General features: G+C 52.4%; 1 protein-coding gene across 1 annotated transcript in view; it reads right to left on the minus strand.

Annotated features, from left to right (window-relative positions):
• PDXK (pyridoxal kinase) overlaps positions 1-26681 on the minus strand; it is a 115870-nt gene that overhangs the window by 77878 nt on the left and 11311 nt on the right. Inside the window, exons 2-4 of the mRNA XM_068271038.1 lie at positions 15375-15429; positions 13309-13413; positions 7568-7651 (exon numbers count right to left, since the gene is read on the minus strand). Of these exons, the coding sequence (XP_068127139.1) occupies positions 7568-7651; positions 13309-13413; positions 15375-15429 (244 nt within the window). The remainder of the gene's footprint in view (positions 1-7567; positions 7652-13308; positions 13414-15374; positions 15430-26681) is intronic.

Genomic DNA, 26681 nt, shown 5'->3' on the forward strand with positions numbered 1-26681 from the left:
CTCAGTGACTGGAGACACATGGCCCTCTCTCCCGGAGACTGGAGATCTGGTGTGATGGGAAATCTCCCATGATCCTCAGTGACTGGAGACACATGGGCCTCTCCCCCGGAGACTGGAGATCTGGTGTGATGGGAAATCTCCCATGATCCTCAGTGACTGGAGACACATGGCCTCTCTCCCGGAGACTGGAGATCTGGTGTGATGGAAAATCTCTCATGATCCTCAGTGACTGGAGACACATTGTCACGTACCTTTGTGGATGGAGACCGGTATGCTGAGGACAGCAACTCCTGCGACTTGCCAACTGAGGTCCCTGAGGTTGGAACAGGAGCCAACAGTAACCAAGGGGCAGGAGCGCTTGCAGAACCGTAGCAGAGTTCAGGTTGGTTAAGCAGCGCCCCCGCAGGCTGAGTCGGGTACTGCAATGACTCAGGAACCCAGTTAAATGGATGGCAGCTGGTGACTGGAGAGCTGAGCAGATTCTTGGACAGGCAGAGTTCAGCAACAGATCAGATTCTCGTTCAAGCAGGAGGTCGGCAACAGGACGGTTTCTCAGACGGGCAGAAGTCGTTAACAGAGCGGGCAGTCGTACAAGCAGGAGGTCGGCAACAGAGTGGGCAGTCAGACAAGCAAGGATCGGCATTCGGGAGACAAACAGGCAGACTCTAGGTCAGGTCACGGGAGTACACACTCACAAACTAGCTGCAATACTACAGCACTAAATAGGCCGTTTGGCGCCAATGCGCAGCGCGTCACGCCGTGCGCATGCGCACGCACACACGCACGCGCGCGCACACGCTAACACAATCAGGCAGAGAATATGCATAAGGCAAGCCTCCTACGCGCGCGCGCGCACAGCGCTACGCCAGCAGCTTTCGCCACCAACGGTTACGCCGCGCAACGCGGCCCGCGGTGCGCAGAACGCCAGATCTCCACGCCGGCGAACTACACCAGGAGACCCGCCAGCATCCCTTTGTGCCAGCCGCCGGTCCTGGACAGGTAACTGACCGTGACAATGCCCCCCCCTAAGGGGCAGCCTCTGGATGCCCACTGGAGCTGGTTTGGTAGGATACCTTTTATGAAAGTTCGTGATCAAACGTGGAGCATGCAAATTAGAGACTGGTTCCCAGGTATTCTCTTCTGGGTCATAGCCCTTCCATTTGACCAGATACTGTATCCGATTGCCCCTTCTTCTTGAATCTAGAATTGCCTCTACCTCGAATTCTTCTTCTCCATCAATAAGAACTGGAGGAGGTGGTTCAATACTTCGCCCAGGAAAGGGATTAGCAACTGTAGGTTTTAATAATGAAACATGGAATACAGGGTGGATTCTCATACTATCAGGAAGATTTAACTCGTAGGCGACATTGCCAATTCTTCTTTTCACAGGAAATGGTCCAATATATTTTGGTCCTAACTTGCGGGAAGGGCAGGAGAGTTTAAGGTTCACTGTGGACAACCAGACAGGGTCCCCTACTTTGAAGTCCAAGTCACCCCTTCTATGACAGTCCGCTTTCTTCTTAAAAACTTCCTGAGCTTGCACCATGACTTGTTGTAATACCTTATTGTTTTCGGACAGCGCATTAATAAGTTCATTAGCTGCAGGAACGGAGGTTTCAGAGACCAGGTCTGGTAAAATAGTGGGATGAAACCCATAGTTTGCAAAAAATGGTGACTGTTGTGTTGATGAATGAATGGTGTTATTGTAAGCAAATTCAGCCAATGGAAGTAGATTAAACCAGTCATCTTGTGAGAAAGCAGAAAAACATCTCAGATATTGTTCAAGGGTTTGATTGGTTCGTTCTGTTTGACCGTTTGATTGTGGATGGTAAGCAGATGAGAATTGAAGTTGGATATCCAGGGATTTACAAAGAGCCTTCCAGAAACGGGACGTAAATTGTGGACCTCTATCAGAAACGATGTCGGTTGGTAAGCCATGTAGACGGACAATTTCCTTAATGAAGACCTTAGCTGTCCCTTGAGCCGAAGGTGTTCCTCGCATGGCCGTAAAGTGTGACATTTTTGACAGCCGATCGACTACCACAAAAATTGTATTAAATCCTTCCGAGACAGGTAATTCCACAATAAAATCCATGGATATGGAATGCCAAGGTCTAGGAGGAACTGGTAGTGGATTCAGAAGACCCCATGGCCTGAGATTAGAACCTTTTGATCGATTGCAAACTGAGCAAGAGTTCACATAGGTTTTACACTCCTTTTTTAGATTTGGCCACCAAAAGTATCGTTGCACTAATTCCTGTGTTTTAGCAACCCCGAAATGACCTGCCAACTTATGATCGTGACACATTTTGAATACTGTAAGGCGAGATTCTTCAGGAACAAATACTTTATCTTCATGCATCCATAGACCATCTTTAAGACTAAGTGAGGATTCCATAGTTGAAGGAGGAGCAACACTGCGAATCTTATCCACTAATTCTGATTGTAACAGTAAAAAATTTTGATCGGACAGGATGGTGTCAGGCAGATTTTGGGAATTCTCATCAGGAAACATCCGGGACAATGCATCTGGCTTGACGTTCTTTGATCCTGGTCTATACGTAATGTGGAATATGAACCTTGAGAAAAAAAGTGCCCACCTCGCTTGCCTGGGATTTAATCTTTTTGCTGTTTTAAGATACTCCAGGTTTCTGTGATCAGTGTATATCAGGATAGGATGGACTGCCCCTTCAAGTAGATATCTCCATTCCTCTAAGGCCTCTTTAATAGCTAACAATTCTCTATCACCCACATCATAATTCTTTTCCGCTTCTGATAGTTTTCTTGAAAAGAAGGCTACTGGGTGAAGCAATGCCTTAAGTCCCTGTCTTTGAGACAATACCGCCCCTACTGCTGATTCAGATGCGTCCACTTCAAGGATAAAGGATAAGTTTGGATCCGGGTGTCTGAGAATAGGAGCAGTTGTAAAGTGCTGTTTTAACTTCTCAAAAGCATTTTGAGCATGTTGATTCCAACAAAAACGAGTTTGTTGACGGGTAAGTTGGGTAATTGGTAGGATGATGGCAGAAAAGTTTCTTATAAATCTGCGATAGAAGTTCGCAAATCCAATAAATCTTTGTATCGCTTTCTTGTTTGTGGGAGGTGGCCATTCCAATATTGCTTGGATCTTTTGAGGGTCTCTGATAGCCCTAGACGATATTGGTGTTTAAGGGCTGATTCATTCCAATCAGTATCTGATGCCCACCGGCGGAATTCAGATGTATATTCCTCTACCGGCCTTCTGCCTTGGCGAAGACTGCGGAGTGACGCTTCAGCTGTATCCCCACGCTGAGGGTCGTCATATAAGACTGCCATAGCGGTAAAGAAGGTTTCAGTAGAGGCTAGGTTTTGGTGTTTTTGTTCCATTAGACGATGAGCCCAAGACTGTGGTTCCCCTTGCAATAATGAAATGATGAATCCAACTTTGGTTTCCTCAAGTGAAAAGGTTCGGGGTTGCAGAGCGAAATATAACTGGCAGGAATGCTGAAAGGCCCGGAATTTGGTACGGTCTCCTGAGAACCGATCTGGAACAGGAACCCTAGGTTCAGGAATAGTGGCAGGAGCAGAAGCAGCTGGAACAGGAGCTGGAGGTGGCGGTGCAGCAGCAGGGGCAGGTGCTACAGGGGCAGTAATATTGGCTTCAGCTAAGGCATTGATTCGTCCTTCCAGTTGCATGTGGCCAGCTTGAAGTTCCTTAATTGCTTCAGTTAATGTAGATATCTGTTTGCATAATGTTCCCAGAACGCTTGCTGCCTCAGCGGTCTCCATGTTGTGGCTGTAGTATTTTGTCACGTACCTTTGTGGATGGAGACCGGTATGCTGAGGACAGCAACTCCTGCGACTTGCCAACTGAGGTCCCTGAGGTTGGAACAGGAGCCAACAGTAACCAAGGGGCAGGAGCGCTTGCAGAACCGTAGCAGAGTTCAGGTTGGTTAAGCAGCGCCCCCGCAGGCTGAGTCGGGTACTGCAATGACTCAGGAACCCAGTTAAATGGATGGCAGCTGGTGACTGGAGAGCTGAGCAGATTCTTGGACAGGCAGAGTTCAGCAACAGATCAGATTCTCGTTCAAGCAGGAGGTCGGCAACAGGACGGTTTCTCAGACGGGCAGAAGTCGTTAACAGAGCGGGCAGTCGTACAAGCAGGAGGTCGGCAACAGAGTGGGCAGTCAGACAAGCAAGGATCGGCATTCGGGAGACAAACAGGCAGACTCTAGGTCAGGTCACGGGAGTACACACTCACAAACTAGCTGCAATACTACAGCACTGGAGAGTGGCACTCTCCAGACTTAAATAGGCCGTTTGGCGCCAATGCGCAGCGCGTCACGCCGTGCGCATGCGCACGCACACACGCACGCGCGCGCACACGCTAACACAATCAGGCAGAGAATATGCATAAGGCAAGCCTCCTACGCGCGCGCGCGCACAGCGCTACGCCAGCAGCTTTCGCCACCAACGGTTACGCCGCGCAACGCGGCCCGCGGTGCGCAGAACGCCAGATCTCCACGCCGGCGAACTACACCAGGAGACCCGCCAGCATCCGTTTGTGCCAGCCGCCGGTCCTGGACAGGTAACTGACCGTGACACACATGGCCCTCTCTCCCAGGGACTGGAGATCTGGTGTGATGGGAAATCTCCCATGATCCTCAGTGACTGGAGACACATGGCCCTCTCTCCCAGGGACTGGAGATCTGGTGTGATGGGAAATCTCCCATGATCCTCAGTGACTGGAGACACATGGGCCTCTCTTCCGGAGACTGGAGATTTGGTGTGATGGGAAATCTCCCATGATCCTCAGTGACTGGAGACACATGGCCCTCTCTCCCGGAGACTGGAGATCTGGTGTGATGAGAAATCTCCCATGATCCTCAGTGACTGGAGACACATGGCCCTCTCTCCCGAAGACTGGAGATCTGGTGTGATGAGAAATCTCCCATGATCCTCAGTTACTGGAGACACATGGCCCTCTCTCCCGAAGACTGGAGATCTGGTGTGATGGGAAATCTCTCATGATCCTCAGTGACTGGAGACACATGGGCTTCTCTCCCGAAGACTGGAGATCTGGTGTGATGAGAAATCTCCCATGATCCTCAGTGACTGGAGACACATGGCCCTCTCACCCGAAGACTGGAGATCTGGTGTGATGGGAAATCTCCCATGATCCTCAGTGACTGGAGACACATGGGCCTCTCCCCCGGAGACTGGAGATCTGGTGTGATAGGAAATCTCCCATGATCCTCAGTGCCTGGAGACACATGGCCCTCTCTCCCGGAGACTGGAGATTTGGTGTGATAGGAAATCTCCCATGATCCTCAGTGACTGGAGACACATGGGCCTCTCTCCCGGAGACTGGAGATCTGGTGTAATGGGAAATCTCCTATGATCTTCAGTGACTGGAGACACATGGGCCTCTCTCCCGGAGACTGGAGATCTGGTGTGATGAGAAATCTCCCATGATCCTCAGTGACTGGAGACACATGGGCCTCTCTCCCGGAGACTGGAGATCTGGTGTGATGGGAAATCTCCCATGATCCTCAGTGACTGGAGACACATGGGCCTCTCTCCCGGAGACTGGAGATCTGGTGTGATGAGAAATCTCCCATGATCCTCAGTGACTGGAGACACATGGGCCTCTCCCCCAGAGACTGGAGATCTGGTGTGATGGGAAATCTCCCATGATCCTCAGTGACTGGAGACACATGGCCCTCTCTCCCGGAGACTGGAGATCTGGTGTGATAGGAAATCTCCCATGATCCTCAGTGACTGGAGACACATGGCCCTCTCTCCCGGAGACTGGAGATCTGGTGTGATGGGAAATCTCCCATGATCCTCAGTGACTGGAGACACATGGGCCTCTCCCCCGGAGACTGGAGATCTGGTGTGATGGGATATCTCCCATGATCCTCAGTGACTGGAGACACATGGCCCTCTCTCCCAGGAACAGGACCGCTCAGCACCTCCCCCATACAAAGATCACATGGCCAATCCCCTCCTCAGACATGGGACCCCCTCAGCACCTCCCCCATACAAAGATCACATGGCCAATCCCCTCCTCGGGAACAGGACCGCTCAGCACCTCCCCCATACAAAGATCACATGACCAATCCCCTCAGACATAGAACCCCCTCAGCACCTCCCCCATACAGTTATCACATGGTTAATCCCCATGTCAGATGATCACCCATGATCCTCAGTGACTGGAAACACATGGCCCTCTCTCCCAGGGACTGGAGATCTGGTGTGATGGGAAATCTCCCATGATCCTCAGTGACTGGAGACACATGGCCCTCTCTCCCAGAGACTGGAGATCTGGTGTGATGGGAAATCTCCCATGATCCTCTGCGACTGGAGACACATGGGCCTCTCCCCCGGAGACTGGAGATCTGGTGTGATAGGAAATCTCCCATGATCCTCAGTGACTGGAGACACCTGGGCCTCTCTTCTGGAGATCTGGTGTGATGGGAAATCTCCCATGATCCTCAGTGACTGGAGACACATGGGCCTCTCTCCCAGAGACTGGAGATCTGGTGTGATGAGAAATCTCCCACGATCCTCAGTGACTGGAGACACATGGGCCTCTCTCCTGGAGACTGGAGATCTGGTGTGATGAGAAATCTCCCATGATCCTCAGTGACTGGAGACACATGGCCCTCTCTCCCAGGGACTGGAGATCTGGTGTGATGGGAAATCTCCCATGATCCTCAGTGACTGGAGACACATGGCCCTCTCTCCCAGAGACTGGAGATCTGGTGTGATAGGAAATCTCCCATGATCCTCAGTGACTGGAGACACATGGCCCTCTCTCCCGGAGACTGGAGATCTGGTGTGATGGGAAATCTCCCATGATCCTCAGTGACTGGAGACACATGGCCCTCTCTCCCGGAAACTGGAGATCTGGTGTGATGGGAAATCTCCCATGATCCTCAGTGACTGGAGACACATGGGCATCTCTCCCGGAGACTGGAGATCTGGTGTGATAGGAAATCTCCCATGATCCTCAGTGACTGGAGACACATGGCCCTCTCTCCCGGAGACTGGAGATCTGGTGTGATGGGAAATCTCCCATGATCCTCAGTGACTGGAGACACATGGCCCTCTCTCCCGGAGACTGGAGATCTGGTGTGATGGGAAATCTTCCATGATCCTCAGTGACTGGAGACACATGGCCCTCTCTCCCGGAGACTGGAGATCTGGTGTGATGGGAAATCTCCCATGATCCTCAGTGACTGGACACACATGGCCCTCTCTCCCGGAGACTGGAGATCTGGTGTGATAGGAAATCTCCCATGATCCTCAGTGACTGGAGACACATGGCCCTCTCTCCCGGAGACTGGAGATCTGGTGTGATGGGAAATCTCCCATGATCCTCAGTGACTGGAGACACATGGGCATCTCACCTGGAGATCTGGTGTGATAACCCTAACCCTTACCCATCCCTGTGTAACCCAACCAACACCTCCCCTACCAATCTCTGTAACTGCTACCCTCACACACACTTGCAGCAAAAAAAACAAAAACAAAATAGGAACAGTCAGAATAGTAAAGGCAAATGCTTCTTCCTCTGTCTCACCATATATGAGATGTGGGTTCTGCTTTTTCAGTTCCTGTACAATATCCACGACCCGGGTGAGGAATGAAGAGTCCCGCGTGTACCCTGGAAATGATTTAACTGAAGGTGAAAATGCGGATTATAAATACATTATATTGCATTATATGTCTTATAAAATATACAAACAAAAACTTGCACGGGTAATACCCAGCTGCTGAGGGGGCAAAGTACTTCAGATGTTGGAAGAACATGGATCAAGTGGTGGCCATCCCTTATATCAACCAGCTGCTGAAGAGCACTTGATAAAGGTTTGGAAGACTGAAACGTTGTGCTTGCTGTCACTGTGATAGAGTGGAGATGAAAATTCTTATACCACCGCTTATAAGAACCAGCTGAGGAGGAGGGAAAGAACTTCACATGTTGGAAGAACATGGATCATGTGGTGGCCACATCTTATAAGAACCAGCTGCCGAGGAGGGAAAGAACTCCACATGTTGGAAGAACATGGATCATGTGGTGGCTACACGCTATAAGAACCAGCTACTGAGGAGGGAAAGAACTCCAGATGTTGGAAGAACATGGATCATGTGGTGGCCACATCTTATAATAAACAGCTGCTGAGGAGGGAAAGAAATCCAGATGTTGGAAGAACATGGGTAATGTGGTGGCCACATCTTATAAGAACCAGCTACTGAGGAGGGAAAGAACTCCAGATGTTGGAAGAACATAGATCATGTGGTGGCCACATCTTATAATAAACAGCTGCTGAGGAGGGAAAGAAATCCAGATGTTTGAAGAACATGGGTAATGTGGTGGCCACATCTTATAAGAACCAGCTGCTGAGGAGGGAAAGAACTCCAGATGTTGGAAGAACATGGGTCATGTGGTGGCCCCAGCTTATAAGAACCAGCTGCAGAAGAGGGAAAGAACTCCAGATGTTGGAAGAACATGGATCATGTGGTGGCCACATCTTATAATAAACAGCTGCTGAGGAGGGAAAGAACTCCAGATGTTGGAAGAACATGGATCATGTGGTGGCCACATCTTATAAGAACCAGCTGCTGAGGAGGGAAAGAACTCCAGATGTTGGAAGAACATGTGTCATGTGGTGCCCACATCTTATAATAAACAGCTGCTGAGGAGGGAAGAACTCCAGATGTTGGAAGAACATGGATCATGTGGTGGCCACATCTTATAAGAACCAGCTGCTGAGGAGGGAAAGAACTCCAGATGTTGGAAGAACATGGATCATGTGGTGGCCACATCTTATAAGAACCAGCTGCAGAAGAGGGAAAGAACTCCACATGTTGGAAGAACATGGATCATGTGGTGGCTACACGCTATAAGAACCAGCTACTGAGGAGGGAAAGAACTCCAGATGTTGGAAGAACATGGATCATGTGGTGGCCACATCTTATAATAAACAGCTGCTGAGGAGGGAAAGAAATCCAGATGTTGGAAGAACATGGGTAATGTGGTGGCCACATCTTATAAGAACCAGCTGCCGAGGAGGGAAAGAACTCCAGATGTTGGAAGAACATGGATCATGTGGTGGCCACAGCATATAATAAACAGCTGCTGAGGAGGGAAAGAACTCCAGATGTTGGAAGAACATGGGTAATGTGGTGGCCACATCTTATAAGAACCAGCTACTGAGGAGGGAAAGAACTCCAGATGTTGGAAGAACATAGATCATGTGGTGGCCACATCTTATAATAAACAGCTGCTGAGGAGGGAAAGAAATCCAGATGTTGGAAGAACATGGGTAATGTGGTGGCCACATCTTATAAGAACCAGCTGCCGAGGAGGGAAAGAACTCCACATGTTGGAAGAACATGGGTCATGTGGTGGCCACATCTTATAATAAACAGCTGCTGAGGAGGGAAAGAACTCCAGATGTTGGAAGAACATGGGTCATGTGGTGGCCACAGCATATACGAACCAGCTGCAGAAGAGGGAAAGAACTCCACATGTTGGAAGAACATGGGTCATGTGGTGGCCACAGCTTATAATAAACAGCTGCTGAGGAGGGAAAGAACTCCAGATGTTGGAAGAACATGGGTCATGTGGTGGCCACAGCATATACGAACCAGCTGCAGAAGAGGGAAAGAACTCCAGATGTTGGAAGAACATAGATCATGTGGTGGCCACATCTTATCAGAACCAGCTGCTGAGGAGGGAAAGAACTCCACATGTTGGAAGAACATGGGTCATGTGGTGGCCACATCTTATAAGAACCAGCTGCTGAGGAGGGAAAGAACTCCACATGTTGGAAGAACATGGGTCATGTGGTGGCCAAATCTTATAAGAACCAGCTGCAGAAGAGGGAAAGAACTCCAGATGTTGGAAGAACATGGGTCAAGTGGTGGCCACATCTTATAAGAACCAGCTGCTGAGGAGGGAAAGAACTCCAGATGTTGGAAGAACATGGGTCATGTGGTGGCCACATCTTATAAGAACCAGCTGCAGAAGAGGGAAAGAACTCCAGATGTTGGAAGAACATAGATCATGTGGTGGCCACATCTTATAAGAACCAGCTGCAGAAGAGGGAAAGAACTCCAGATGTTGGAAGAACATGGGTCATGTGGTGGCCACATCTTATAAGAACCAGCTGCTGAGGAGGGAAAGAACTCCAGATGTTGGAAGAACATAGATCATGTGGTGGCCACATCTTATAAGAACCAGCTGCAGAAGAGGGAAAGAACTCCAGATGTTGGAAGAACATAGATCATGTGGTGGCCACATCTTATAAGAACCAGCTGCTGAGGAGGGAAAGAACTCCAGATGTTGGAAGAACATGGATCATGTCATGCCCACCTATTCATAATCCAAACAAATTGTCGATCTGCCCACCAGAAGGTCTTTTATACTGTAAATCCACAGTGGCAAAAGAGCAGTTCCAACCAGCCCACATGGACAGCCCAGTATTATTATTATTATTGATTTGCCATATTCCATGGAGTTGTACAATGTAATAAAACAAACAAGGGATACATAATATGATATACATCAAATGTGGACACACCTACAAAATACAATACTGGTGATTACAATGACAGATGTAACATGATGAATAAAATGTAGAACAGTACAAGCTATGAAATACATCAATTCCAAGACACAAAGGGCGATAGAGCCCTGCCCTTGCAAGCTTACAATCTAAAAGAATAAATGGGGAAACAAGAGGTGAGGTAGTAAGCAGTATACATACAGGCACAGTGCCTGTTAAGGTTATCTAGTAAGGATTAAAACTTGAGAGGTTGGAGGGGAACGGCCTAAGTTAGAGCATATGCTTGTCGGAAAAAGTGAGTGTTGAGGGAGCGTTTAAAGATTTCAAAGGTTGGACAGTGACGAATGTGCTATGAAAGGGTGTAAATGTGAGGAGGTAATTCTATAGCAGGACAACAGGAGATCATGTGCAGATCTGAGATTGCGGTTGGGTTGGTATCTGGAGACTAGTGAGGAGATGTATCGGGGAGAGAGATTGTGGAGAGCTTTGTAGGTTAGGGTTAGGAGTTGGAACTGAATCCTCTGGGTAATTGGCAGCCAGTGAAGAGCTTGGCAGAGAGGAGCAGCAGAGGAAGAGCGGGAAGAGATGAATGAGACGAGCAGCTGAGTTCAGTACAGATTGGAGCGGTGCCAGTCCAATACACACCAAGTACTTCCAGACTATCTCCCACAGAAGTGTGCACACTCTTGTTATCCTACATAGCATGCCTCACCCCCCACAGAGTCCATTCCTGGTGGATCTGGGCCTCCATAATATTACTGGGAACCCCATATCACTCCTCCCTCATGCCTCACCTCCCACAGAGTCCATTCCTGGTGGATCTGGGCCTCCATAATATTACTGGGAACCCCATATCACTCCTCCCTCATGCCTCACCTCCCACAGAGTCCATTCCTGGTGGATCTGGGCCTCCATAATATTACTGGGAACCCCATATCACTCCTCCCTCATGCCTCACCTCCCACAGAGTCCATTCCTGGTGGATCTGGGCCTCCATAATATTACTGGGAACCCCATATCACTCCTCCCTCATGCCTCACCTCCCACAGAGTCCATTCCTGGTGGATCTGGGCCTCCATAATATTACTGGGTACCCCATGTCACTCCTCCATCATGCCTCACCACCACAGAGACCCATACAAGCCCATTCCTGGTGGATCTGGGCCTCCATAATATTACTGGGTACCCCATATCACTCCTCCCTCATGCCTCACCACCACAGAGAACCATACAAGCCCATTCCTGGTGGATCTGGGCCTCCATAATATTACTGGGAACCCCATATCACTCCTCCCTCATGCCTCACCACCACAGAGAACCATACTAGCCCATTCCTGGTGGATCTGGGCCTCCATAATATTACTGGGTACCCCATATCACTCCTTCCTCATGCCTCACCACCACAGAGTCCATTCCTGGTGGATCTGGGCCTCCATAATATTACTGGGTACCACATATCACTCCTCCATCATGCCTCACCTCCCACAGAGTCCATTCCTGGTGGATCTGGGCCCCCATAATATTACTGAGTACCCCATATCACTCCTCCCTCAAGCCTCACCACCACAGATAACCATACAAGTCCATTCCTGGTGGATCTGGGCCTCCATAATATTACTGGGAACCCCATATCACTCCTCCCTCATGCCTCACCTCCCACAGAGTCAATTCCTGGTGGATCTGGGCCCCCATAATATTACTGGGTACCACATATCACTCCTCCATCATGCCTCACCTCCCACAGAGTCCATTCCTGGTGGATCTGGGCCTCCATAATATTACTGGGTACCACATATCACTCCTCCATCATGCCTCACCTCCCACAGAGTCCATTCCTGGTGGATCTGGGCCCCCATAATATTACTGGGTACCACATATCACTCCTCCATCATGCCTCACCTCCCACAGAGTCCATTCCTGGTGGATCTGGGCCTCCATAATATTACTAGGAACCCCATATCACTCCTCCCTCATGCCTCACCACCACAGAGAACCATACAAGTCCATTCCTGGTGGATCTGGGCCTCCATAATATTACTGAGTACCCCATATCACTCCTCCCTCATGCCTCACCACCACAGAGAACCATACAAGTCTATTCCTGGTGGATCTGGGCCTCCATAATATTACTGGGTACCCCCTATCACTCCTCCCTCATGCCTCACCACCACAGAGACCCATGCATGTGTGCGTGTGTGTCGATGTGTGCATGCATGTGCTTGTGTGTGTGCGTGCATGCGTGTGCGTGCGTACGTGCGTGTCGATGTGTGCATGCGTGCGTGTTGATGTGTGCATGCTTGTGTGCATGTGTGTGTGCGTGTCGATGTGTGCATGCTTGTGTGTGTGCGTGTATGCGTGCCTGTGTGTACGTGCGTGTCGATGTGTGCATGCGTGCGTGTGTACGTGCGTGTCGATGTGTGCGTGCATGCGTGCCTGTGTGTGCGTGTCGATGTGTGCGTGTGTACGTGCGTGTCGATGTGTGCATGCTTGTGTGCGTGCGTGTCGATGTGTGCATGCGTGCGCGTGTATGTGTGGGTCGATGTGTGCATGCGTGCGCGTGTAGATGTTTGTACTTGCGTGCCTGTGTACGTGCGTGTCGATGTGTGCATGCGTGCGTGTCGATGTGTGCATGCGTGCGTGTCGATGTGTGCATGCGTGCGCGTCGATGCGTGCGTGTGCGAGGACTGCAGGGTATAGCTGGGTACCTCATGTGGTTGATACACACAGAAAGGTCATGTGTCACACATCTCACCTGTCAGGACATAGTCATACTGAGTCACTCCGTTCAGCTTCAGCCCCTCGTACACCTCCTGCAGCTCCTCCGCATTCAGCACCTGCCCCTTCCAGTGGGTGTAACCTGGAAATGGACAGGAGAGGGTCAGTAACCTGGCAGGAGTAAGGGGAGGGGCAGTGTACAGACAGGAGTAAGGAGAGGGGCGGTGCACGGAAAGGAGTAAGGGGAGGGGCGGTGTACGGACAGGAGTAAGGGGAGGAGTGGTGCACGGACAGGAGTAAAGGAGGGGCGGTGCATGGACAGGAGTAATGGGAGGGGCGGTGCACGGACTGGAGTAAGGAGAGGGGCAGTGTACAGACAGGAGTAAGGAGAGGGGCGGTGCACGGAAAGGAGTAAGGGGAGGGGCGGTGTACGGACAGGAGTAAGGGGAGGTGCACGGAGAGGAGTAAGGAGAGGGGCGGTGCACGGAAAGGAGTAAGGGGAGGGGCGGTGCACGGACAGGAGTAAGGAAAGGGTCGGTCTACGGACTGGAGTAAGGAGAGGGGTGGTGCACGGAAAGGAGTAAGGGGAGGGGCGGTGTACGGACAGGAGTAAGGGGAGGGGCGGTGTACGGACAGGAGTAAGGGGAGGAGTGGTGCACGGACAGGAGTAAGGGGAGGGGTGGTGCACGGACAGGAGTAAGGGGAGGGGCGGTGCACGGACAGGAGTAAGGGGAGGGGCGGTGCACGGACAGGAGTAAGGGGAGGGGCGGTGCACGGGCAGGAGTAAGGGGAGGAGTGGTACACGGACAGGAGTAAGGGGAGGGGTGGTGCACGAACAGGAGTAAGGGGAGGGGCGGTGCACGGACAGGAGTAAGAGGAGGGGCGGTGTACGGACTGGAGTAAGGGGAGGGGTGGTGCACGGACTGGAGTAAGGGGAGGGGTGGTGCACGGACAGGAGTAAGGGGAGGGGCGGTGCACGGGCAGAAGTAAGGGGAGGGGTGGTGCACGGACAGGAGTAAGGAGAGGGGCGGTGCATGGACAGGAGTAAGGGGAGGGGCGGTGCACGGACAGGAGTAAGGGGAGGGGCGGTGTATGGACAGGAGTAAGGGGAGGGGCGGTGTACGGACAGGAGTAAGGGGAGGGGCGATGCACGGACTGGAGTAAGGGGAGGGGCAGTGCACGGAAAGGAGTAAGGGGAAGGGCGATGCACGGACAGGAGTAAGGGGAGGGGCGGTGTATGGACAGGAGTAAGGAGAGGTGCGGTGCACGGACAGGAGTAAGGGGAGGGTCAGTGCATGGATAGGAGTAAGAGGAGGGGCGGTGCACGGACAGGAGTAAGGGGAGGGGCGATGCACGGACAGGAGTAAGGGGAGGGGCGGTGCACGGACAGGAGTAAGGGGAGGGGCGGTGCACGGACAGGAGTAAGGGGAGGGGCGGTGTACGGACAGGAGTAAGGGGAGGGGCGGTGTACGGACAGGAGTAAAGGGAAGGGGCGATGCACGGACAGGAGTAAGGGGAGGGGCGGTGCACGGACAGGAGTAAGGGGAGGGGCGGTGCACGGACAGGAGTAAGGGGAGGGGCGGTGCACGGACAGGAGTAAGGGGAGGGGCGGTGTACGGACAGGAGTAAGGGGAGGGGCAGTGTATGGACAGGAGTAAGGGGAGGGGCGGTGTGCGGACAGGAGTAAAGGGAAGGGGCGATGCACAGACTGGAGTAAGGGGAGGGGCAGTGCACGGAAAGGAGTAAGGGGAAGGGCGATGCACGGACAGGAGTAAGGGGAGGGTCAGTGCATGGACAGGAGTAAGGGGAGGGGCGGTGCACGGACAGGAGTAAGGGGAGGGGCGATGCACAGACTGGAGTAAGGGGAGGGGTGGTGCATGGACAGGAGTAAGGAGAGGTGCGGTGCATGGACAGGAGTAAGGGGAGGGGCAGTGCATGGTCAGGAGTAAGGGGAGGGGCGATGCACGGACAGGAGTAAGGGGAGGGGCGGTGCACGGACAGGAGTAAGGGGAGGGGCAGTGCACGGACAGGAGTAAGGGGAGGGGCAGTGCACGGACTGGAGTAAGGGGAGGGGCAATGCAGTGTCACAGTGTTGGGGCTCACCAGTGTGATTGGAGAACTGGACAGAATTCAGAGAGTCCACCTCAAATCCTAAAAGCTGCCGGAGAGAGAAGAACAATTATTGCACCATTCCATCCAATGGGCACCACTATGTCATTGTCACTCCTCCCCAATATCAGTGTCACCTCTCCTGTCACTCATTCCCCTCCTGTTGTCACCCCAATAGCAGTGTCACCTCTCCTGTCACTCATTCCCCTCCTGCTGTCACCCCAATATCAGTGTCACCTCTCCTGTCACTCATTCCCCTCCTGCTGTCACCCCAATATCAGTGTCACCTCTCCTGTCACTCATTCCTCTCCTGCTGTCACCCCAATATCAGTGTCACCTCTCCTGTCACTCATTCCTCTCCTGCTGTCACCCCAATATCAGTGTCACCTCTCTTGTCACTCATTCCTCTCCTGCTGTCACCCCAATATCAGTGTCACCTCTCCTGTCACTCATTCCCCTCCTGCTGTCACCCCAATATCAGTGTCACCTCTCCTGTCACTCATTCCTCTCCTGCTGTCACCCCAATATCAGTGTCACCTCTCCTGTCACTCATTCCCCTCCTGCTGTCACCCCACTATCAGTGTCACCTCTCCTGTCACTCATTCCTCTCCCGCTGTCACCCCAATATCAGTGTCACCTCTCCTGTCACTCATTCCTCTCCCGCTGTCACCCCAATATCAGTGTCACCTCTCCTGTCACTCATTCCTCTCCTGCTGTCACCCCAATATCAGTGTCACCTCTCCTGTCACTCATTCCCCTCCTGTTGTCACCCCAATAGCAGTGTCACCTCTCCTGTCACTCATTCCCCTCCTGCTGTCACCCCCAATATCAGTGTCACCTCTCCTGTCACTCATTCCTCTCCTGCTGTCACCCCAATATCAGTGTCACCTCTCCTGTCACTCATTCCCCTCCTGCTGTCACCCCAATATCAGTGTCACCTCTCCTGTCACTCATTCCTCTCCTGTCACCCCAATATCAGTGTCACCTCTCCTGTCACTCATTCCCCTCCTGCTGTCACCCCAATATCAGTGTCACCTCTCTTGTCACTCATTCCTCTCCTGCTGTCACCCCAATATCAGTGTCACCTCTCCTGTCACTCATTCCCCTCCTGCTGTCATCCCAATATCAGTGTCACCTCTCCTGTCACTCATTCCTCTCCTGCTGTCACCCCAATATCAGTGTCACCTCTCCTGTCACTCATTCCTCTCCTGCTGTCACCCCAATATCAGTGTCACCTCTCTTGTCACTCATTCCTCTCCTGCTGTCACCCCAATATCAGTGTCACCTCTCCTGTCACTCATTCCTCTCCTGCTGTCACCCCAATATCAGTGTCACCTCTCCTGTCACTCATTCCTCTCCTGCTGTCACCCCAATATCAGTGTCACCTCTCCTGTCACTCATTCCCCTCCTGTTGTCACCCCAATAGCAGTGTCACCTCTCCTGTCACTCATTCCCCTCCTGCTGTCACCCCAATATCAGTGTCACCTCTCCTGTCACTCATTCCTCTCCTGTCACCCCAATATCAGTGTCACCTCTCCTGTCACTCATTCCCCTCCTGCTGTCACCCCAATATCAGTGTCACCTCTCCCGCTGTCACCCCAATATCAGTGTCACCTCTCCTGTCACTCATTCCCCTCCTGCTGTCACCCCAATATCAGTGTCACCTCTCTTGTCACTCATTCCTCTCCTGCTGTCACCCCAATATCAGTGTCACCTCTCCTGTCACTCATTCCTCTCCTGTCACCCCAATATCAGTGTCACCTCTCCTGTCACTCATTCCCTTCCTGCTGTCACCCCAATATCAGTGTAACCTCTCCTGTCACTCATTCCCCTCCTGCTGTCACCCCAATATCAGTGTCACCTCTCCTGTCACTCATTCCCCTCCCGCTGTCACCCCAATATCAGTGTCACCTCTCCTGTCACTCATTCCCCTCCTGCTGTCACCCCAATATCAGTGTCACCTCTCCTGTCACTCATTCCCCTCCTGTTGTCACCCCAATAGCAGTGTCACCTCTCCTGTCACTCATTCCCCTCCTGCTGTCACCCCAATATCAGTGTCACCTCTCCTGTCACTCATTCCTCTCCTGTCACCCCAATATCAATGTCACCTCTCCTGTCACTCATTCCCCTCCTGCTGTCACCCCAATATCAGTGTCACCTCTCCTGTCACTCATTCCCCTCCCGCTGTCACCCCAATATCAGTGTCACCTCTCCTGTCACTCATTCCCCTCCTGCTGTCACCCCAATATCAGTGTCACCTCTCTTGTCACTCATTCCTCTCCTGCTGTCACCCCAATATCAGTGTCACCTCTCCTGTCACTCATTCCTCTCCTGTCACCCCAATATCAGTGTCACCTCTCCTGTCACTCATTCCCTTCCTGCTGTCACCCCAATATCAGTGTCACCTCTCCTGTCACTCATTCCCCTCCTGCTGTCACCCCAATATCAGTGTCACCTCCCCTGTCACTCATTCCCCTCCCGCTGTCACCCCAATATCAGTGTCACCTCTCCTGTCACTCATTCCCCTCCTGCTGTCACCCCAATATCAGTGTCACCTCTCCTGTCACTCATTCCCCTCCTGCTGTCACCCCAATATCAGTGTCACCTCTCCTGTCACTCATTCCTCTCCTGTCACCCCAATATCAGTGTCACCTCTCCTGTCACTCATTCCCCTCCTGCTGTCACCCCAATATCAGTGTCACCTCTCTTGTCACTCATTCCTCTCCTGCTGTCACCCCAATATCAGTGTCACCTCTCAAGTCACTCATTCCCCTCCTGCTGTCACCCCAATATCAGTGTCACCTCTCCTGTCACTCATTCCTCTCCTGCTGTCACCCCAATATCAGTGTCACCTCTCCTGTCACTCATTCCTCTCCTGCTGTCACCCCAATATCAGTGTCACCTCTCTTGTCACTCATTCCTCTCCTGCTGTCACCCCAATATCAGTGTCACCTCTCCTGTCACTCATTCCTCTCCTGCTGTCACCCCAATATCAGTGTCACCTCTCCTGTCACTCATTCCTCTCCTGCTGTCACCCCAATATCAGTGTCACCTCTCCTGTCACTCATTCCTCTCCCGCTGTCACCCCAATATCAGTGTCACCTCTCCTGTCACTCATTCCTCTCCTGTCACCCCAATATCAGTGTCACCTCTCCTGTCACTCATTCCTCTCCTGTCACCCCAATATCAGTGTCACCCCTCCTGTCACTCATTCCTCTCCTGCTGTCACCCCAATATCAGTGTCACCTCTCCTGTCACTCATTCCCCTCCCGCTGTCACCCCAATATCAGTGTCACCTCTCCTGTCACTCATTCCCCTCCTGCTGTCACCCCAATATCAGTGTCACCTCTCCTGTCACTCATTCCCCTCCCGCTGTCACCCCAATATCAGTGTCACCTCTCCTGTCACTCATTCCCCTCCTGCTGTCACCCCAATATCAGTGTCACCTCTCTTGTCACTCATTCCTCTCCTGCTGTCACCCCAATATCAGTGTCACCTCTCCTGTCACTCATTCCCCTCCTGCTGTCACCCCAATATCAGTGTCACCTCTCCTGTCACTCATTCCCCTCCTGCTGTCACCCCAATATCAGTGTCACCTCTCCTGTCACTCATTCCCCTCCTGCTGTCACCCCAATATCAGTGTCACCTCTCCTGTCACTCATTCCCCTCCTGCTGTCACCCCAATATCAGTGTCACCTCTCCTGTCACTCATTCCTCTCCTGCTGTCACCCCAATATCAGTGTCACCTCTCCTGTCACTCATTCCCCTCCTGCTGTCACCCCAATATCAGTGTCACCTCTCCTGTCACTCATTCCTCTCCTGCTGTCACCCCAATATCAGTGTCACCTCTCCTGTCACTCATTCCTCTCCCGCTGTCACCCCAATATCAGTGTCACCTCTCCTGTCACTCATTCCTCTCCCGCTGTCACCCCAATATCAGTGTCACCTCTCCTGTCACTCCTCCCCCTCCTGCTGTCACCCCAATATCAGTGTCACCTCTCCTGTCACTCATTCCTCTCCTGCTGTCACCCCAATATCAGTGTCACCTCTCCTGTCACTCATTCCCCTCCTGCTGTCACCCCAATATCAGTGTCACCTCTCCTGTCACTCATTCCTCTCCTGCTGTCACCCCAATATCAGTGTCACCTCTCCTGTCACTCATTCCTCTCCCGCTGTCACCCCAATATCAGTGTCACCTCTCCTGTCACTCATTCCCCTCCCGCTGTCACCCCAATATCAGTGTCACCTCTCCTGTCACTCCTCCCCCTCCTGCTGTCACCCCAATATCAGTGTCACCTCTCCTGTCACTCATTCCTCTCCTGCTGTCACCCCAATATCAGTGTCACCTCTCCTGTCACTCATTCCTCTCCTGCTGTCACCCCAATATCAGTGTCACCTCTCCTGTCACTCATTCCCCTCCTGCTGTCACCCCAATATCAGTGTCACCTCTCCTGTCACTCATTCCTCTCCTGCTGTCACCCCAATATCAGTGTCACCTCTCCTGTCACTCATTCCTCTCCTGCTGTCACCCCAATATCAGTGTCACCTCTCCTGTCACTCATTCCTCTCCTGCTGTCACCCCAATATCAGTGTCACCTCTCCTGTCACTCATTCCCCTCCTGCTGTCACCCCAATATCAGTGTCACCTCTCCTGTCACTCATTCCTCTCCTGCTGTCACCCCAATATCAGTGTCACCTCTCCTGTCACTCATTCCTCTCCCGCTGTCACCCCAATATCAGTGTCACCTCTCCTGTCACTCATTCCTCTCCCGCTGTCACCCCAATATCAGTGTCACCTCTCCTGTCACTCCTCCCCCTCCTGCTGTCACCCCAATATCAGTGTCACCTCTCCTGTCACTCATTCCTCTCCTGCTGTCACCCCAATATCAGTGTCACCTCTCCTGTCACTCATTCCCCTCCTGCTGTCACCCCAATATCAGTGTCACCTCTCCTGTCACTCATTCCTCTCCTGCTGTCACCCCAATATCAGTGTCACCTCTCCTGTCACTCATTCCTCTCCCGCTGTCACCCCAATATCAGTGTCACCTCTCCTGTCACTCATTCCCCTCCCGCTGTCACCCCAATATCAGTGTCACCTCTCCTGTCACTCATTCCCCTCCTGCTGTCACCCCAATATCAGTGTCACCTCTCCTGTCACTCCTCCCCCTCCTGCTGTCACCCCAATATCAGTGTCACCTCTCCTGTCACTCATTCCCCTCCCGCTGTCACCCCAATATCAGTGTCACCTCTCCTGTCACTCATTCATCTCCTGCTGTCACCCCAATATCAGTGTCACCTCTCCTGTCACTCATTCCTCTCCTGCTGTCACCCCAATATCAGTGTCACCTCTCCTGTCACTCATTCCTCTCCCGCTGTCACCCCAATATCAGTGTCACCTCTCCTGTCACTCATTCCCCTCCCGCTGTCACCCCAATATCAGTGTCACCTCTCCTGTCACTCCTCCCCCTCCTGCTGTCACCCCAATATCAGTGTCACCTCTCCTGTCACTCATTCCTCTCCTGCTGTCACCCCAATATCAGTGTCACCTCTCCTGTCACTCATTCCTCTCCTGCTGTCACCCCAATATCAGTGTCACCTCTCCTGTCACTCATTCCCCTCCTGCTGTCACCCCAATATCAGTGTCACCTCTCCTGTCACTCATTCCCCTCCTGCTGTCACCCCAATATCAGTGTCACCTCTCCTGTCACTCATTCCTCTCCTGCTGTCACCCCAATATCAGTGTCACCTCTCCTGTCACTCATTCCTCTCCCGCTGTCACCCCAATATCAGTGTCACCTCTCCTGTCACTCATTCCTCTCCGCTGTCACCCCAATATCAGTGTCACCTCTCCTGTCACTCCTCCCCCTCCTGCTGTCACCCCAATATCAGTGTCACCTCTCCTGTCACTCATTCCTCTCCTGCTGTCACCCCAATATCAGTGTCACCTCTCCTGTCACTCATTCCCCTCCTGCTGTCACCCCAATATCAGTGTCACCTCTCTTGTCACTCATTCCTCTCCTGCTGTCACCCCAATATCAGTGTCACCTCTCCTGTCACTCATTCCCCTCCTGCTGTCACCCCAATATCAGTGTCACCTCTCCTGTCACTCATTCCCCTCCTGCTGTCACCCCAATATCAGTGTCACCTCTCCTGTCACTCATTCCCCTCCTGCTGTCACCCCAATATCAGTGTCACCTCTCCTGTCACTCATTCCTCTCCTGTCACCCCAATATCAGTGTCACCTCTCCTGTCACTCATTCCTCTCCTGTCACCCCAATATCAGTGTCACCCCTCCTGTCACTCATTCCTCTCCTGCTGTCACCCCAATATCAGTGTCACCTCTCCTGTCACTCATTCCCCTCCCGCTGTCACCCCAATATCAGTGTCACCTCTCCTGTCACTCATTCCCCTCCTGCTGTCACCCCAATATCAGTGTCACCTCTCCTGTCACTCATTCCCCTCCCGCTGTCACCCCAATATCAGTGTCACCTCTCCTGTCACTCATTCCCCTCCTGCTGTCACCCCAATATCAGTGTCACCTCTCTTGTCACTCATTCCTCTCCTGCTGTCACCCCAATATCAGTGTCACCTCTCCTGTCACTCATTCCCCTCCTGCTGTCACCCCAATATCAGTGTCACCTCTCCTGTCACTCATTCCCCTCCTGCTGTCACCCCAATATCAGTGTCACCTCTCCTGTCACTCATTCCCCTCCTGCTGTCACCCCAATATCAGTGTCACCTCTCCTGTCACTCATTCCCCTCCTGCTGTCACCCCAATATCAGTGTCACCTCTCCTGTCACTCATTCCTCTCCTGCTGTCACCCCAATATCAGTGTCACCTCTCCTGTCACTCATTCCCCTCCTGCTGTCACCCCAATATCAGTGTCACCTCTCCTGTCACTCATTCCTCTCCTGCTGTCACCCCAATATCAGTGTCACCTCTCCTGTCACTCCTCCCCCTCCTGCTGTCACCCCAATATCAGTGTCACCTCTCCTGTCACTCATTCCTCTCCTGCTGTCACCCCAATATCAGTGTCACTTCTCCTGTCACTCATTCCCCTCCTGCTGTCACCCCAATATCAGTGTCACCTCTCCTGTCACTCATTCCTCTCCTGCTGTCACCCCAATATCAGTGTCACCTCTCCTGTCACTCATTCCTCTCCCGCTGTCACCCCAATATCAGTGTCACCTCTCCTGTCACTCATTCCCCTCCCGCTGTCACCCCAATATCAGTGTCACCTCTCCTGTCACTCCTCCCCCTCCTGCTGTCACCCCAATATCAGTGTCACCTCTCCTGTCACTCATTCCTCTCCTGCTGTCACCCCAATATCAGTGTCACCTCTCCTGTCACTCATTCCTCTCCTGCTGTCACCCCAATATCAGTGTCACCTCTCCTGTCACTCATTCCCCTCCTGCTGTCACCCCAATATCAGTGTCACCTCTCCTGTCACTCATTCCTCTCCTGCTGTCACCCCAATATCAGTGTCACCTCTCCTGTCACTCATTCCTCTCCTGCTGTCACCCCAATATCAGTGTCACCTCTCCTGTCACTCATTCCTCTCCTGCTGTCACCCCAATATCAGTGTCACCTCTCCTGTCACTCATTCCCCTCCTGCTGTCACCCCAATATCAGTGTCACCTCTCCTGTCACTCATTCCTCTCCTGCTGTCACCCCAATATCAGTGTCACCTCTCCTGTCACTCATTCCTCTCCCGCTGTCACCCCAATATCAGTGTCACCTCTCCTGTCACTCATTCCTCTCCCGCTGTCACCCCAATATCAGTGTCACCTCTCCTGTCACTCCTCCCCCTCCTGCTGTCACCCCAATATCAGTGTCACCTCTCCTGTCACTCATTCCTCTCCTGCTGTCACCCCAATATCAGTGTCACCTCTCCTGTCACTCATTCCCCTCCTGCTGTCACCCCAATATCAGTGTCACCTCTCCTGTCACTCATTCCTCTCCTGCTGTCACCCCAATATCAGTGTCACCTCTCCTGTCACTCATTCCTCTCCCGCTGTCACCCCAATATCAGTGTCACCTCTCCTGTCACTCATTCCCCTCCCGCTGTCACCCCAATATCAGTGTCACCTCTCCTGTCACTCATTCCCCTCCTGCTGTCACCCCAATATCAGTGTCACCTCTCCTGTCACTCCTCCCCCTCCTGCTGTCACCCCAATATCAGTGTCACCTCTCCTGTCACTCATTCCCCTCCCGCTGTCACCCCAATATCAGTGTCACCTCTCCTGTCACTCATTCATCTCCTGCTGTCACCCCAATATCAGTGTCACCTCTCCTGTCACTCATTCCTCTACTGCTGTCACCCCAATATCAGTGTCACCTCTCCTGTCACTCATTCCTCTCCCGCTGTCACCCCAATATCAGTGTCACCTCTCCTGTCACTCATTCCCCTCCCGCTGTCACCCCAATATCAGTGTCACCTCTCCTGTCACTCCTCCCCCTCCTGCTGTCACCCCAATATCAGTGTCACCTCTCCTGTCACTCATTCCTCTCCTGCTGTCACCCCAATATCAGTGTCACCTCTCCTGTCACTCATTCCTCTCCTGCTGTCACCTCAATATCAGTGTCACCTCTCCTGTCACTCATTCCCCTCCTGCTGTCACCCCAATATCAGTGTCACCTCTCCTGTCACTCATTCCCCTCCTGCTGTCACCCCAATATCAGTGTCACCTCTCCTGTCACTCATTCCTCTCCTGCTGTCACCCCAATATCAGTGTCACCTCTCCTGTCACTCATTCCTCTCCCGCTGTCACCCAAATATCAGTGTCACCTCTCCTGTCACTCATTCCTCTCCCGCTGTCACCCCAATATCAGTGTCACCTCTCCTGTCACTCCTCCCCCTCCTGCTGTCACCCCAATATCAGTGTCACCTCTCCTGTCACTCATTCCTCTCCTGCTGTCACCCCAATATCAGTGTCACCTCTCCTGTCACTCATTCCCCTCCTGCTGTCACCCCAATATCAGTGTCACCTCTCCTGTCACTCATTCCTCTCCTGCTGTCACCCCAATATCAGTGTCACCTCTCCTGTCACTCATTCCTCTCCCGCTGTCACCCCAATATCAGTGTCACCTCTCCTGTCACTCATTCCCCTCCCGCTGTCACCCCAATATCAGTGTCACCTCTCCTGTCACTCATTCCCCTCCTGCTGTCACCCCAATATCAGTGTCACCTCTCCTGTCACTCCTCCCCCTCCTGCTGTCACCCCAATATCAGTGTCACCTCTCCTGTCACTCATTCCCCTCCCGCTGTCACCCCAATATCAGTGTCACCTCTCCTGTCACTCATTCATCTCCTGCTGTCACCCCAATATCAGTGTCACCTCTCCTGTCACTCATTCCTCTCCTGCTGTCACCCCAATATCAGTGTCACCTCTCCTGTCACTCATTCCTCTCCTGCTGTCACCCCAATATCAGTGTCACCTCTCCTGTCACTCATTCCTCTCCTGCTGTCACCCCAATATCAGTGTCACCTCTCCTGTCACTCATTCCCCTCCTGCTGTCACCCCAATATCAGTGTCACCTCTCCTGTCACTCATTCCCCTCCTGTTGTCACCCCAATAGCAGTGTCACCTCTCCTGTCACTCATTCCTCTCCTGCTGTCACCCCAATATCAGTGTCACCTCTCCTGTCACTCATTCCCCTCCTGCTGTCACCCCAATATCAGTGTCACCTCTCCTGTCACTCATTCCTCTCCTGCTGTCACCCCAATATCAGTGTCACCTCTCCTGTCACTCATTCCCCTCCTGCTGTCACCCCAATATCAGTGTCACCTCTCCTGTCACTCATTCCCCTCCTGCTGTCACCCCAATATCAGTGTCACCTCTCCTGTCACTCATTCCTCTCCTGCTGTCACCCCAATATCAGTGTCACCTCTCCTGTCACTCATTCCTCTCCCGCTGTCACCCCAATATCAGTGTCACCTCTCCTGTCACTCATTCCTCTCCCGCTGTCACCCCAATATCAGTGTCACCTCTCCTGTCACTCATTCCTCTCCTGCTGTCACCCCAATATCAGTGTCACCTCCCCTGTCACCCCTCCCCCTCCTGCTGTCACCCCAATATCAGTGTCACCTCCCCTGTCACCCCTCCCCCTCCTGCTGTCACCCCAATATCAGTGTCACCTCTCCTGTCACTCATTCCTCTCCCGCTGTCACCCCAATATCAGTGTCACCTCTCCTGTCACTCCTCCCCCTCCTGCTGTCACCCCAATATCAGTGTCACCTCCCCAGTCACTCATTCCCCTCCTGCTGTCACCTTAATATCAGTGTCACCTCTCCTGTCACTCATTCCTCTCCTGCTGTCACCCCAATATCAGTGTCACCTCTCCTGTCACTCATTCCCCTCCTGCTGTCACCCCAATATCAGTGTCACCTCTCCTGTCACTCATTCCTCTCCCGCTGTCACCCCAATATCAGTGTCACCTCTCCTGTCACTCATTCCCCTCCTGCTGTCACCCCAATATCAGTGTCACCTCTCTTGTCACTCATTCCTCTCCTGCTGTCACCCCAATATCAGTGTCACCTCCCCTGTCACTCATTCCTCTCCTGCTGGCACCCCAATATCAGTGTCACCTCTCCTGTCACTCATTCCCCTCCTGCTGTCACCCCAATATCAGTGTCACCTCTCCTGTCACTCATTCCTCTCCTGCTGGCACCCCAATATCAGTGTCACCTCTCTTGTCACTCATTCCTCTCCTGCTGTCACCCCAATATCAGTGTCACCTCTCTTGTCACTCATTCCTCTCCTGCTGTCACCCCAATATCAGTGTCACCTCTCCTGTCACTCATCTCTCTCCCGCTGTCACCCCAATATCAGTGTCACCTCTCCTGTCACTCATTCCTCTCCCGCTGTCACCCCAATATCAGTGTCACCTCTCCTGTCACTCCTCCCCCTCCTGCTGTCACCCCAATATCAGTGTCACCTCTCCTGTCACTCATTCCTCTCCTGCTGTCACCCCAATATCAGTGTCACCTCTCCTGTCACTCATTCCTCTCCTGCTGTCACCCCAATATCAGTGTCACCTCTCCTGTCACTCATTCATCTCCTGCTGTCACCCCAATATCAGTGTCACCTCTCCTGTCACTCATTCCTCTCCTGCTGTCACCCCAATATCAGTGTAACCTCTCCTGTCACTCATTCCCCTCCTGCTGTCACCCCAATATCAGTGTCACCTCTCTTGTCACTCATTCCTCTCCTGCTGTCACCCCAATATCAGTGTCACCTCCCCTGTCACTCATTCCTCTCCTGCTGGCACCCCAATATCAGTGTCACCTCTCCTGTCAC

Source organism: Hyperolius riggenbachi, chromosome 2, assembly GCF_040937935.1.
Source record: "Hyperolius riggenbachi isolate aHypRig1 chromosome 2, aHypRig1.pri, whole genome shotgun sequence".
Classification (NCBI taxonomy): domain Eukaryota; kingdom Metazoa; phylum Chordata; class Amphibia; order Anura; family Hyperoliidae; genus Hyperolius; species Hyperolius riggenbachi.